The 15,382-nt window shown below is 38.2% G+C and overlaps 1 protein-coding gene across 1 annotated transcript in view; it reads left to right on the forward strand.

Moving 5' to 3' along the window:
- The window catches only part of APLF (aprataxin and PNKP like factor), a 36,980-nt gene extending 22,959 nt beyond the window's left edge, over positions 1 to 14,021 (forward strand). The window contains exons 8-11 of the mRNA XM_067469703.1: positions 6,202 to 6,327; positions 7,027 to 7,073; positions 9,120 to 9,161; positions 13,134 to 14,021. Coding sequence (XP_067325804.1) covers positions 6,202 to 6,327; positions 7,027 to 7,073; positions 9,120 to 9,161; positions 13,134 to 13,345 — 427 coding nt within the window. The 3' untranslated portion in view covers positions 13,346 to 14,021. The remainder of the gene's footprint in view (positions 1 to 6,201; positions 6,328 to 7,026; positions 7,074 to 9,119; positions 9,162 to 13,133) is intronic.
- The last annotated feature ends 1,361 nt before the right edge of the window (positions 14,022 to 15,382 follow it).

Raw genomic sequence — 15,382 nt, forward strand, 5'->3', positions numbered from 1 at the left:
AATAATAAGTTGCCTCTTTGGAAGCAAATCTAGGCAATTTTATTTGTGGGAGCCAGTCACAAATGATGTGACACAACATGGCAAAATACATAGTGTAAGTGAACACAAAATTATTATTATTATTATTTTATTATTATTTAAAACTTTTATATCCTGATCTTCTCAACCTCCGTAGAGGGACTCAGACCAGCTTGTGACAAGATACAAAACTTGTGACAAGATTCAAAAAAGAATATGCAGTGTTGTGACCAGTTTAGCTTTTACTTTCATTTATATTGCTTTCCTTCTGAGTATTTAGGGCAGAATATAAAGGTGAGCTAAAAGATGCTCAGCCTTTTTTCTCGCTGCAAGTCCCACACTTTTGTGTAGGTTTTTGTGTGTGTGTCAGAAGTGACTTGAGAAACTGTGTAGGATGATTGTCATGGGAAATCAGTTTACGTCTGCAGACATTGTGTCTGCAGAACAGAGTCTGGGCACTTTGTACTAGCATCACCTATCTGTTTAGCATGTGATATAGGACAGCAGCTTTTCTGTGTATTTTATATGAAGTATGATAATATTTTGGAATTAGTTTGTCAAATAACTGAGCAAGTGTTGACAATTTTGGTAAATGGGTGTACCTTGTGTTCACTTTAACACAGATTGAGGATGTGTGATCATCCAGATAATGTTGAATTGGAATTCTCATCATTTCTCACAGTTAGGACCATGGGGACCTCATGTTTCCTACTCTTGCTCTTAACATTTGGTGGTTATAGGCTATCCATTTGTTGAGCTTTAACATACAGCCATCAAGAAAACTTGGCTGTTCCAGTGTGCCTTCAATGATTGAATGTACGACAATTCCTGACCAAACTCTGCATAAAATGCCCTCAGATGCACTTTATTTCCTGGTTTGTGCAATTAAATCCTACCTTATCCCCCGGATGCCCTGTCCTGATACATTATATTACCCAGTGTTTTTAAATTTTTAATCTTTGAAATTGGCCCTGCCCACTGTGATTATTTTCAGTGTTTAATGTTCTGATTTTATATTGTTGCGCTGTTTATTTATATTGGTTTTATATCATATATGTGTGTGTGTGTGTGTGTGTGTGTGTGTATATATATATATATATATATATATATATATATATTCTGTTGTGTTCTTGTGTTATATTGTTGTACTGTATTGATGGGCGTGGCCTCTTGTCAGCCGCCCCGAGTCCCCTTGTGCAGATGGTGGCGGGGTATAAATAAAGTATATTATTATTATTATGATTATTATTAGGAGCCCCCGGTGGCGCAGTGGGTTAAACCCCTGTGCTGGCAGGACTGAAGACCGACAGGTCGCAGGTTCGAATCCGGGGAGAGGCGGATGAGCTCCCTCTATCAACTCCAGCTCCTCATGTGGGGACATGTGAGAAGCCTCCCACAAGGATGATAAAAACATCAAATCATCCCCAGTGGAACCTCACTCTGTGAAGACTGTTTTGATCAGTTGTGCACTGACCTCCACACATTAAAAAAACTCACGCACAGGCGTCTTCCAAAGAAAATAAAAACAAACCCTGGGCAACGTCCTTGCAGATGGCCAATCCTCTTATACCAGAAGCGACTTGCAGTTTCTCAAGTCACTCCTGACATGACAAAAAATATTATTATTATTATTATTATTATTATTATTATTATTTAAGAGAATTTTGAATTGGAAACAGTGACTCTTAAGCACTGTAATTTGTCTTATTTTAACAGTGCTAGGAATGAATTGTGGACACAGTTGTTTTGTAAATACTGTGCTTTTTCACGATTTACGAGTCACCAACATATTCAGAGAGAGTGATCCCAGTCAGAGCAACAGCTCACAATCATTTCCTGTTTTCACCACATGACAATGGTCACTGCACCCATCTGCCAGCAGAAATAGCAATGAATGTTTTTTTTTTTTTTGTTGTGTCAGGAGCAACCTGAGAAACTGCAAGTCGCTTCTGGTGTGAGAGAATTGGCCGTCTGCAAGGACGTTGCCAAGGGGACGCCCGGATGATTTGATGTTTTATCATCCTTGTAGGAGGCTTCTCTCATGTCCCCGCATGAATGAATGAATGAAGCTTTATTCATATCTTGACTCATATCCCAAATGGAGTTGGAGCGGCTTGCAACAAAACAATAACATAAATAATAATGAAACACATAACAAGTCAAACAATTTAAATCACCAAAAATAAAATGAGTCATAATAAATAAGATGGAATATAACTCAAAAATGTCACAATCAGTATAAACTGTGTGAAAGTTAAACATATAAAACATATAAACATGACCCACACCAGTTGCAGAACATTTCAACCTTCCTGGTTTCACAGTAAGGGATTTACAGGTTGCAGTCCTCAAACAAGGAAATTACAAAGCAAGAATGGAAATAACCAGATTGAATTATATTCACAAATTCCAGTCCATTAAATGAAGTATAGGCAAATACAATGCTTTATGACACATTACATTTTATAATATGAGTGTCCTTATTACTGCACAAATAACAAAATAAATTTTCTCAGAAAAGGTTTTGAACCCATTGAAACAGACTTGGTATGCAGAGGTATTGTTTTCACACACCAACACTAACTGACCACCATAAAGAACTACAGCCCTTTCAAAATTTAGAAAAAGGATCATGATTTGAATCTTTGTGGATCTTATTACAGTAGACCCTAAGTTACTGTATATACTCGAGTATAAGCCTAGTTTTTCAGCCCCCTCGGCTTATACTCGGCTTATACTCGAGTCAAGGTTATTTATTATTTTACTCCGCTATTAGTATTATTTTTATTACATTTATTATTTTACTCTGTTATTACTATTATTATTATTATTATTACCCTATTTTACTCTATTATTATGGAGCCCCTGGTGGCGCAGTGGGTTAAACCCCTGTGCCGGCAGGACTGAAGACCAACAGGTCGTAAGTTCAAATCCGGGGAGAGGCGGATGAGCTCCCTCTATCAGCTCCAGCTCCTCATGCGAGGACATAAGAGAAGCCTCCCACAAGGATGATAAAACATCAAATCATCCTGGCGTCCCCTGGGCAACATCCTTGCAGATGGCCAATTCTCTCACACCAGAAGCGACTTGCAGTTTCTCAGGTCGCTCCTGACACGAAAAAAACCTCTATAATTATTACATTTACATTATTTTACTGTATTATTATATTTATTGCATTTATTATTGTACTCTATTATTGTTATTATTACATTTATTACTTTATTATTATTATTACTTTTATTATTACATTTCCATTATTTACTCGATTCTTATTTTTATTACATGTTATTACATTTATGATTTTATTCTATCATTATAAGTAATAGGTAAGCAAGCACATTTACATTGAAGGAGGTTAGAATAATGGTTGAATCAGAATTGGGCAGTCTTATCTTAAATTACAGTTTTGTGTAAATACTCAAAAACATTTAATCTACTGATGATTACCAGTAGCAGCTACACTTCTCACCCTTGGCTTATACTCGAGTCAATACGTTTTTCCAGTTTTTGGTGGTAAAATTAGGTCCCTCGGCTTATATCCGGGTCAGCTTATACTCAAGTATATACGGTAAGTGGAACTCAAGCAACCGGCAGAAAAATACTGCATTCCCAAAGCTGTTTTTATAATACAGTAAAACTGTTACATTTCATCCTCACTCTCAAGCAACCTGAAGCTACATTTATCCAGCCTCTACCAATTACTACTGTTCATCCCATCTCACTCCCACAACTGTATAAATAAGTTCTATACCTGTGGCCTTAACATTACTTGATATTGAATCCACAGAAGTGGTTGATATTCATGAAAGCTCATATCTATATCTTGTCCATTGCTATACTCTCTCTCTCTGTATGGTTTGCCAGTTTGTCAGTGTCGTGTACACGGACTATAACCGAAAAAGTACAGCTCACTTTGCTAATACGGAAATTAAAAAAACTATTAGTCAAACCCTTCTGCAGTATGTTTGATGGTTTTGCTTAGAGAGTAAAAAAAGAAACTCTTCAGGGTGTTTTCAGTGGACCTAGCTGAGCATATATTTATTCTGATTTCCCAGTACTGGATATAAGCAAATGTGGGAAATTGTTTTTAAGAGAATAAAATGTTCCGCATTTCAAGAAAAATGCCAGGCAGAGTCTCTTGATACTTTTACAAATCTCGCAGAAGTCAATAGCTTTTATAACTCAGTTTTAGTGGTTGCTATGTAGGTGAGTTGTTCAAGTGCGTTCATAATAAATATTTAGGGAAAGAAAATGACTGAACAAATCTCCGCAATTGAATCAACCTTAATTTGCAGCAGCTTCAGCCGTGACAAATGGCTCTCTGTCACAGCAGGAAGATTCTAGAGATAGCTCATCCTTTTGATTTCTCTCCCAATAATCTATGTTATTTGGTGTTCAGCTGGTGATTTTGTATGGCTTCAAATAAACCCATAAGAATTAACAGTATTTCCGAAAGCAAAAGTCCGTTTTCTGGAAGTCTGTTTAAAAAGGGAATTTTAAGAAAATGCAGACCCTAACTGAAAGCAGGCTTACTTTGCTAGATGGTGCCTAAGTACATTAGTCCTTTAGTTAGCAGATGGGTTTTCATTTCTATGTTCATGAAAAAAAAAATGCCTTCCACTACCTTTCATCCCATTTGGAAATAGGTTTCAACCAGTGCTGTCCCAACAGTGTAACTAAGCCAGACTTTCCCTACTGTAGCAAGACCAATTGTCTCCCTTCAGAGGATATACTATTCTTCTTCTTGTACTGTAGCACTTCACTTTAATGCCACTCTGTCACGGTTTAATTGGCACATACTTCTGAACTGGGCATTTACCTCTAAACCCAGCTATTCATGTGTGTTATCCGTCCCTAGTGTCCACTCCTTTTGAAACTGCTTGGAAAATATAGTCCACATATCCTGAAAAGCAACAGTGTATCAGTAACTATGTTCTTTTTACTCAGTTTTTGAAATGCAAATGTTTTGTGAGTGGAATTATAATCTACAATTTACCAATTTATTTATCGTGTCAGGAGCATCTAGAAAGATTGTATTACATTTTTAACAAAACAAACAAACAAACAGACAGACAGACAGAACACAAAGTTTGCAAGCTAGTTGATTAAATGTTCTTTGACCAGTATCTGGCCACTTGAAGTGCCTCTGGTGTTACTATAAGAAGGTCCACCATTGTGCATGTGGCAGGACTCAGGTTGCATTGCAGCAGGTGGTCAGTGGTTTGCTCTTCTCCACACTCGCATGTCGTGGATTCCACTTTGTAGCCCCATTTCCTAAGGTTGGCTCTGCATCTCGTGGTGCCAGAGCACAGTCTGTTCAGCGCCTTCCAAGTTGCCCACTTTTCTGTGTGCCCAGGGGGAGTCTCTCATTTGGTATCAGCTATTGGTTGACGTTCTGGGTTTGAGCCTGCCACTTTTGGACATTAACTTTTGGCTTATATAGCAATGATAGCGTGCCCCTGTGCAACCCATGGATTACTGAAGTGTGCGTGTGTGTGTTTGGGGGGATATTGTACTTTGAACCCACACCCCTAGTTTCCTTTGTGGCATTACATCTTTATATGAATCACCTTTCAACAGTATTTTATGGTGTACTAGCCGTCCCCTGCCATGCGTTGCTGTGACCCACATGGGGTTCTGTGTGGGAGGTTTGGCTCAATTCCATCATTGGTGGGGTTCAGAATGCTCTGTGATTGTAGGTGAATTATAAATCCCAGCAACTACAGTTCCTGAATGTCAAGATTCTATTTTCCCCAAACTCCACCAGTGTTCACATTCGGGCATGTTGAGTATTCATGTAGAGTTTGGTCCAGGACCATCATTGTTTGAGTCCACAGTGATCTCTGGATGTAGGTGAACTACAACTCCAAAACCAAAGGACACTGCCCACCAAGCCCTTCCAGTATTTTCTGTTGGTCATGGAAGAACTGTGTGCCAAGTTTGGTTCAATTCCATCGTTGGTGGGGTTCAGAATGCTCTTTGATTGTAGGTGAACTATAAATCCCAGCAACTACAACTCCCAAATGACACAAACATTTTTTTTTTTTGAGTGAAGGACATACATTGGGTTGTTAGGTGTCTTGTGTCCAAATTTGGTGTCAATTCCCCCAGTTTTTTTTGAGTTCTGTGAATCCCACAAACGAACATTACATTTTTATTTATATAGATTTCTTACGTCCATAGGAAGAATCCTATACATTTTCAGCAATTCAGTCATCCTGGAGACAGTGATTATCCTGACACAGAAGTTGTAGCAGAAACGGAGAATGATAACAGACCCGAATGTCCTTATGGAACTTCTTGTTACAGGTAAGGAGGAATGTTTCCCAGGAGTGCCCTTCTATAAGTGGGACACATCTGTATGTATTTGATATCCTCTCTCTCACAAAGCGACTTCTGATGGGTGCTGTGTAGGTTTCCAATCAATTCTGAAGAAGAACTACATATTTGTGGATGAATAAATATATGAAAATATATTATGTATCAAATGTTAATTCTGCAAAACGTGGGGCGGGGGGGGGGGGCAACAGAAAACCCTGTAGTCTCTTGGGTATTATTAAAGTTGTTTTATAACTGTTAAGTTTCTACATTTTTCTCTGATTTAAAAACAACCAGAACTTTGTGTCACTAGAGCTTTCGACCTTATTTTATTTCCATTGGTGGGTGTGGGTAGAAATGCACATAACTGGACCATTTTAAGAAAGATCCAACAGGCAAAACTGATACATCATGCAAAATCTTCTTTCCCTGAAAATGAGGGAGAAAACTCCTTTTAAAAGTATTCCCCTACTTTTAAACAAGGATGAAAACCATTTATCTTTTATTTGAAAGGCTTAGCAAAGCATTTTGAAGTTTTAATACACACAGTGATTGATCTGCTCCTTTGAATTTAATTTCAGCATTTTGATTGCAATGATTTTTCAATGTTCAGAAACATGTTTTTCAAGTTATAAAGAGAATATGATGGGAACTCGAGGTTTTATCACTCTCTTTCCCCTTTCTTTGCAGGAAAAATCCACAGCACAAGCTGGAATACAAACACACAGCACCCCCAGGTAAAGTGATACAACTGATACAACATACGGAGTCTTACATCTGCTACTATGACTTCATAAGGGTGTCAAGTAGGATGGATAAAGAGTGGTCCTGGGTATTATTTGGAATGTTTAATGACTTATTAAACAGAAATGATGATTCTGCAAGGGCATGGAAGTGGACTTGGTTTATGGGTGCTGAATCCTCTTCATTGTATTCTTAATGCAGATATGAAATCTTCCCTCACATACACCAGACATTTGAGGGAAATTGTTCCTCAGTTTACCAATATTAAAAAATAAAACCCTTCAGCCTGCTAGCACAAATAGTCTAGGATAGATCCAAACTCTCTGTAAACAAAAGGGCCCCAGAGAAGGCTTCCTAGGCAGGAATGGGCATGGAGATGGGGGTTGAGATTTTTACTTCTACAGATTGTCTTCAGCCTCATCTAGAGAGTGTCACAACTATCCAGGACATTTTAAAAGAGGTTTACAGTTGTCGAAGAAACAGAAACCAGAAAGCATATACCACATCCTCCTGTCCTCAACATTCAGGATTGTCCTATTCTGCATTAGCTCTAATGCAGTTCAATTCAGGAATTACACTAGGAAGACAATGTATTGTCGAAGGCTTTCATGGTAGGAATCGCTGAGTTGTAAGTTTTTCAGGCTGTGTGGCCATATTATAGAAGCATTCTCTCCTGACGTTTAACCTGTGGCAGGCATCCTCAGAGGTTGTTAGGTTTCCAACAAACCTCCCAACCTCTGAGGATGCTTGCCACAGATGCAGGCAAAATGTCAGAAGAGAATGCTTCTAGAACATGGCCATGCAGACTGAAAAACCTATAACAACCCTCTAAGACACGGGTCCACAAACTTTTTAGACCGAGGGCCAGGTCACAGTCCCTCAAAGCATTGGAGGGCCGGATTATAATTTGAAAAAAACATGAATTCCTATGCACACGGCACATATCTTATTTGTAGAGCAAAAATCACTTAAAAACAATACAATAATTAAAATGAAGAACAATTTTAACAAATATAAACTTATTAGTATTTCAATGGGAAGTGTGGGCCTTCTTTTGGCTAATGAGATAGAGTTGCTCTTTTTGTTGTTGTTGTTGTGTGCTTTCAAGTCATTTCAGACTTCGGTTGACCCTGAGCGAGGACCGGGTAAATGACCTTGGAGGGCCGTATTCGGCCCCCGGGCCTTAGTTTGAGGAACCCTGCTCTAAGAAGATAGATAATAAAAACTAGATAGGTGTAATGGGATTCATTCACATTTTAGTTAGTTGGGACTGGATTTAATTTTTGATTTTAGATAGGAGGAAAAAATATCCGTTTATCTTGAGTTGAGAGGTAAATAGAAATCTCAGCATATTTTACATATATTTATTCATTTGTATGTCCTGCTCTGCTTGGTATAATTTTATTTTGTTGTTAGTATATGCGGCTTTGAGTCTTCTTGTGAAGAGCAAAAGCGGGATAATAATAATAATCATCATCATCATCATCATCATCATCATCACCTCCTTACTTCATGATCATGGAAAAACAAAAAACAAAATATGCATTGTTTATGTTGCAGTCTCGGGAGACAGCAGAATCGATAAGAGGCAACTGGAAAAGATTACACGATATGAGAATTTAAAGATAGAACTACAAAGACTCTGGCACAAGCTAGCAAAAGTGGCCCCAGTGGTGATCGGCACACTCAATGCAGTGCCTAAAGACCTTGGCCTGCACTTAAAAACAATTGGAGGCCACCCTACACATTATATGCCGATACATCACACAGTCCTAGACACTTGGGAAGTGTCCCATGTGTGATGGAATATAAAAGCCAGCATAGTGGTGGTCTTTGTTGTGTACTAATGTTGTTGTATATCAAATATTATAATGATGATGATGATGATGATGATGATGATGATGATGATGATGAGGCTGGTATGGGACACAGTGTGGCAACGAGGCTCCAGTCAGAAGAGAGAAAAACATTCATCTTCTAGTTTGAATAATACCTCATTTTTCTTTGTTTCGTAATGTAATTTCTTTTTCTTTCTTTAGAATCAGAGAAAAGACAAACAAGGGCAAAATCTACTAAAAAAGGTTAGAAATTTTTATTTTTCAGATGAAATAAACAGAATGGCTCTTAATAATTTCTTTATCATATATCTAAGTTGCAAACAACCTCTATGATCTTTCTGTGCTGCTGTCCAGTGTTCCTTTTTGAAACACATGTCCCCCTTTGAAATGTATGGCAATGAACAATATTCCATAAGAAATAAGTGAAGGTTACTCAGTGCAGATCTGTGCCTCCTTTCTTTAGAAAGTGGCTTTGTGTACAGGGATCCTGGGTTATTTCCCATTTGGATGCTGGGTAGATCTCCTTTCCTTCAAGATGCCTGCATCACATGCCATCAGATCATGTCCTGGGATCTCTTTGGCTAATTTGGAAAATTTGCAGCATTTTTGAAGCCAAGAATGTATTAAAAAAGAGCAGCGTGGCTAAGATGTAATTTGCTATTTAGTAACTTTTAAAAACTGAACCTTAACTTGGCTCATTGTAAGCTATTATGGAGTGTCATTCAGCAAATGTACAGAGATTTCCATAAAACTTTAGTACATCATATGTGTAAAAAAGAATTCAGGCAAAGTAATGATGACATGTGATGTGCCTTGCAACCAGGCTGGGTCAAATATACATGCACACACACACACACACACACACACACACACACACACACATAGGGAAATGCTAAAGACGGCTCAAACTTTCGTACAGTGGCCCTTTTTTCTCATGCCAGTAAGGTAATGCTCAAGATCCTGCAAGGAAAACTCCAGCAGTACATGGAGAGAGAGTGGCCAGATGTACAAGCTGGATTTAGAAAAGGCAGAGGAACCAGAGACCAAATTGCCAATATCTGTTAGATAATGGAGAAAGACAGGGAGTTTCAGAAGAACATCTATTTCTGCTTCATTGACTATTCTAAAGCCTTTGACTGTGTGGATCATAATAAATTGTGGCAAGTTCTTGGTGGGATGGGCATCCCAAGCCACCTTGTCTCTCTCCTGAGGAATCTGTACAAGGACCAAGTAGTAACAGTAAGAACTGACCATGGAACAACAGACTGGTTCAAGATTGGGAAAGGCGTACGGCAGGGTTGTATACTCTCCCCCAACCTATTCAACTTGTATGAAGAACACATCATGCCATGTGCGGGGCTTGACGAATGCAAGGCTGGGGTGAGAATTGCTGGAAGAAACATTAACAACCTTAGATATGCAGATGACACCACTTTGATGACCGAGGAGGAGATGAGGAGCCTTCTCATCAAGGTGAAAGAAGAAAGCGCAAAATCTGGGTTGCAGTTAAACATAAAAAAAAAAAAAACAAGATTATGGCAACAAGAATGATTGACAACTGGGAAATAGAGGGAGAAAACATGGAGGCAGTGACAGACTTTGTATTTCTAGGTGCAAAGATTACTGAAGACGCAGACTGCAGGAAGGAAATCAGGAGATGCTTCCTTCTTGGGAGGAGAGCAATGACAAATCTTGATAAAATAGTGAAGAGCAGAGACATCACACTGGCAACAAAGATCTGCATTGTTAAAGCAATGGTATTCCTCGTAGTAACCTACGGATGTGAGAGCTGGACCTTAGGGAAGGCTGAGCGAAGGAAGATAGATGCTTTTGAACTGTGGTGTTGGAGGAAAGTTCTGAGAGTGCCTTGGACTGCGAGAAGATCCAACCAGTCCATACTTCAGGAAATAAAGCCTGACTGCTCATTGGAAGGAAGAATAGTAGAGGCCAAGATGAAGTACTTAGGCCACATCATGAGAAGAAAGGAAAGCTTAGAGAAGACAATGATGCTGGGGAAAATGGAAGGAAAAAGGAAGAGGGGCCGACCAAGGGCAAGATGGATGGGTGGCATCCTTGAAGTGACTGGATTGACCTTGAAGGAGCTGGGGTGGTGACAAAGCTCAGACATGACTGAACGAATGAACAACTCTCTCTCTCTCTCTCTCTCTCCATATATATATATATATATATATATATATATATAATTTAGCTCTAGAAAATGGAAAATTATTTACACATTTAATATTGTAAGGGGTTATACATAACACATTGAAATAACTTTTGGCTTTTGTTAGCATAAACCTTATTAGTCACATACTAATATCTTGTAAAAATATTGTTCTTGTAAAAATATTGTTTCTAATTGAGCAATAGTACTCATTGGACAAGGATCCATATCAGACTTTCAATCATATATTCAGCTTCCTAGTCTACATGTACTCCTGCCTCCCATGTGTATAAGATTACATTTGTAATTGGTATTGCAGAGCATCCATATTTCTCATATTTCTTGCTGCAAAGAGTTTTGCCTTCATCACTATTTCAATTGTAGAGACTAAATGCTGGCAAGAAATATGTTTGTGGGGTTCATAATGTGTTAGAGGATTCATAATGATCACTCTTATTATATACTCTGAGAGGTACAGAAAGACAGGAAGTTGAGCAGAAAGAGAAGAAGTATTAGATTTCTCAACTTCATTATCTCAGATAAAAACATCATTAAAGCTTGAACTAGGAAACACATTGCTGACCAATTGTAATGTCTTTTTGATGAGAGGAGTTCCAGGCTTTTGGAATTACTCATTCTTGTTTGTAATAACAAAACAGGAACCAATCTGTCACTCAGTTAATTTCGAGGAGGGGTTTAGCATATCCTTATTTCCCTTAGCTTTATAGGATTGTGGTTCTTCTATCTGCAGTCTTTAATAAATGCCTCATTCTCTCCCTCACTCATATATATATATATATATATATATATATATATATATATATTAGCCATCCCCTGCCACGCATTGCTGTGGTGTATATGTGTTTTTGGTGTACATATGTGTGTATATGTGTATTTATTTATTTATTTACCACGCTTTTATCTCACCCTTTTCAGCCCAAAGGTGACTCAGGGCGGCATACAGACTGGCAACAATTAGTTGCCAAACACACATAAATACATTGTTTAAAACAGATTAAATCACATAATAAAATTGATATAAAAAACAATGCAAAACTATAAAAATCAGTGACTTCCAGGTTTAAATCCATGCCATTTGCATTGTTAAACCGTTCCATATTTGTTCACAATACTGAGTTTATTTGGTTACAATGAGGTTCCAAAAGCTTGCTCGAAGAGCCAAGTTTTTTCTCTTTTCCTAAAGGTCAGGAGGGAGGGGCTGATCTAATATCCCCAGGAAGGGAGTTCCACAGTCAAGGGGCCACCACTGAGAAGGCCCTGTCCCTCGTCCCCACCAAGCACGGAGTTTTATGCATGTGTTATAATGTATTTTTGTATTTTTTTGGCTTTTTAAGTCTTGCGCTGTGTTTTTCAGTGTTTTGATGAATGGTGGTCACTTGTTGGCCTGATAGGTGTCTTGTGTCCAAATTTGGCAGCAATTTGCCCAGTGTTTTTTTAGTTATGTTAATCCCACAAACAAACATTCCTTTTTTATTTATATAGATATGAGAGAGAGAGGATGATTTTAATCTTTTCATATATATTAAGATTTTGTGGGTTTTCTACTTACTTTCCTTAAAAATGGGATTAATGTTTTCATCCTGAAATTGGAGTTGATCTGCAGTTTGTATTACATATAAAGCTCATGTTCATCTGAGACAGGATTGTGGTATTCTATCACCATTGAGGCAGCGATATCAGGTGCTTCATTGTACATATCGCATAAGTGGATCAATGGACTAAACTGTGGAATTACTTCTCACTTTAGCTTGTATCAGGGTTTAATTTGGAAGAATTATATGGATAGCTTGAAGGCATTATTTAGGGTGTAATAATCAGATCATAATTTGCATCAAACTTCAATGTTATCTTATCTGAGCAGTCCATAGTTACCTAAAACTGTTATGAATATGAAGCAACCTGTACACAGAAAATAAAATAGTACATGTTATAATTCAGATCTTACAATGTCAATTAATATTGTAATCATGCCATGGCAATTGAATTTCAGGCTTCGAGTGACTTTTTAAACACATTTTGTTCTCCAGGTAAAGGAATTTCTTTGAAGGAGAGTGATGATGATGGTGAACCAAATGAATATGATCTGAATGACAGCTTTATAGATGATGAAGAAGAGGAAGAAGAGTGTGAACCTACTGATGAAGATTCTGAATGGGAACCAGATTTTCAAGATCAGGATAATGAGGATTTAGATACACTTCTCGAAGAAGCACAGGATTTTGCGAAAGCCAAGCAATAGTTATACGCGTGGTTTTATCAAAATTGAGGAAACTGAAACGCACGTACTCTGCTGATCTACAGGAAATGCCTTGAAGTTCATTCAAATGTTTCATTCTATGATTGATTTAAATTCTTGGTTCCTTGTATGTGCAACTCCTTTAGATTGTGGTTTTTGAACTGAAGATGGGAAAATTGTAATTGTAAGATTGGTGTGATATTTGCTTAAAACAGATTTATACTCATTGTTGATAGCAAATGAAGAAAAAATGAATGGTGACAATCCAGCCAATATTTTATTGTGAAGTTCTATCCAGTTAGACAGACTAAAATATTTAACTCACACTATCCTTCTTAAGTGGATGGCATGAAAAAAGCTTTAAAGGTGGCTGAATTTCACCAATGAATAATTCCTGTTCCCGATTAGCCAGTTTACATACATATAAGTGAATTATGTTTGTTAATCATTTTTACATATGCACTTTGCTCCATAGCTGAATCTGTCAGAGGGATGATCTTGTGTTGGTAGCTGTAACAATTCAGACCAACAATTGTGTTGGTTGTGCTGTGACAGAAGGCTTTGGGGATTACAATGAGAATTGTTATTTTCACTACTGAAATGTATCACAATGTTTGAATGAAAAGAACAATATGTTGTATATAAACGTGGATCATAAAGCTTTTTCTTAATAGTTTCATTCCTAGTTCATTTATGTTGGTTAATCAAGTGCAAGCAATTACTGTTCATCTTTTCCTGTAATATGTCATCCAATACTACAAATAGGGGTCTTTTCTTCCTTTGTGTTGACAGAAAGCTTTTGCAAACTTATGCTAAAAGGCAATTATGTCCTAAATCTCCCAAAGTGTGTGAAAAGGGCTTTCTGTTGCCTCACATTAGAGCAGGGGTCCTCAAACTTTTTAAACAGAGGGCCAGGTCACAGTTCCTCAAACTGTTGTAGGGCCGGATTATAATTTGAAAAAAACATGAATGAATTCCTATGCACACTTCACATATCTTATTTGTAGTGCAAGAGGCACTTAAGAACAATACAATAATTAAAATGAAGAACAATTGTAACAAATATAAAATTATTAGTATTTCAATGGAAAGTGTGGGGTAACTTTTGGCTGATGAGATAGGATTGTTGTTATTGTGTGCTTTCAAGTCGTTTCAGACTTAGGAGAGGTCAACCCTCCTGTTTAAGGAGCTCCATTGGCTGCCGTTCATTTTCCGGTCCTAATACAAGGTGCAGGTGCTTACCTACAAAGCCCTAAACGGTTTGGGACCCGCCTACCTGCGTGACCGCATTTCAGTATACGAACCCACACGATCTCTTCGATCTTCCGGAGAGGCCCTACTCGTGATCCCACCTGCATCGCAAGCGCGATTGGTGGGGACAAGGGACAGGGCCTTCTCTGTGGTGGCCCCTCGACTGGAACTCACTCCCAAAGGATATCAGGCATGCCCCAATGTTGGCAGTCTTTAGGAGGAGCTTGAAAACATGGCTGTTTCAGTGTGTCTTCCCAGAATAGGAAACTCCAAGCACTTTGTCTCAAATGCACTTTACTAGAGATCTAGGACTGTCTGCATTCCCCACCTATTCTCCAAATCCATTTCACCCGGTCAGCTTTTTAAATTTTAACCTTTACATCTGGCCCTGACATTGGTTTTTAATTGCGTCGTGTTGTTATTGTTAATGTTATTGCTTGAGTTTTATTTACTGCTGTATTGTTGTTGTCTTGTTTATTGTTGTATTGGGTCTCGGCCTACTGTAAGCCGCACCGAGTCCTTTGGGAGATGGTAGCGGGGTACAAATAAAGGTTTTTTTATTAGGTTGACCCTGAGCGAGGGCCGGGTAAATGACCTTGGAGGGCTGTATTCGGCCCCTGGGCTGTAGTTTGAGGACCCCTGCATTAGAGCATAGCTCCAAAAAAAACTTACTTTACACTCCTGATTTGTTTGGCTTGCATTTTATTATTTCTTTCACAGGTATTGGTTTGTAAAGGAAAAAAAGAGATTCTGTTTACCATTCATTGGGTCAAAAGAGCAATATCTCAC

This window comes from Anolis sagrei, chromosome 1 (assembly GCF_037176765.1).
Source record: "Anolis sagrei isolate rAnoSag1 chromosome 1, rAnoSag1.mat, whole genome shotgun sequence".
Classification (NCBI taxonomy): Eukaryota; Metazoa; Chordata; class Lepidosauria; order Squamata; family Dactyloidae; genus Anolis; species Anolis sagrei.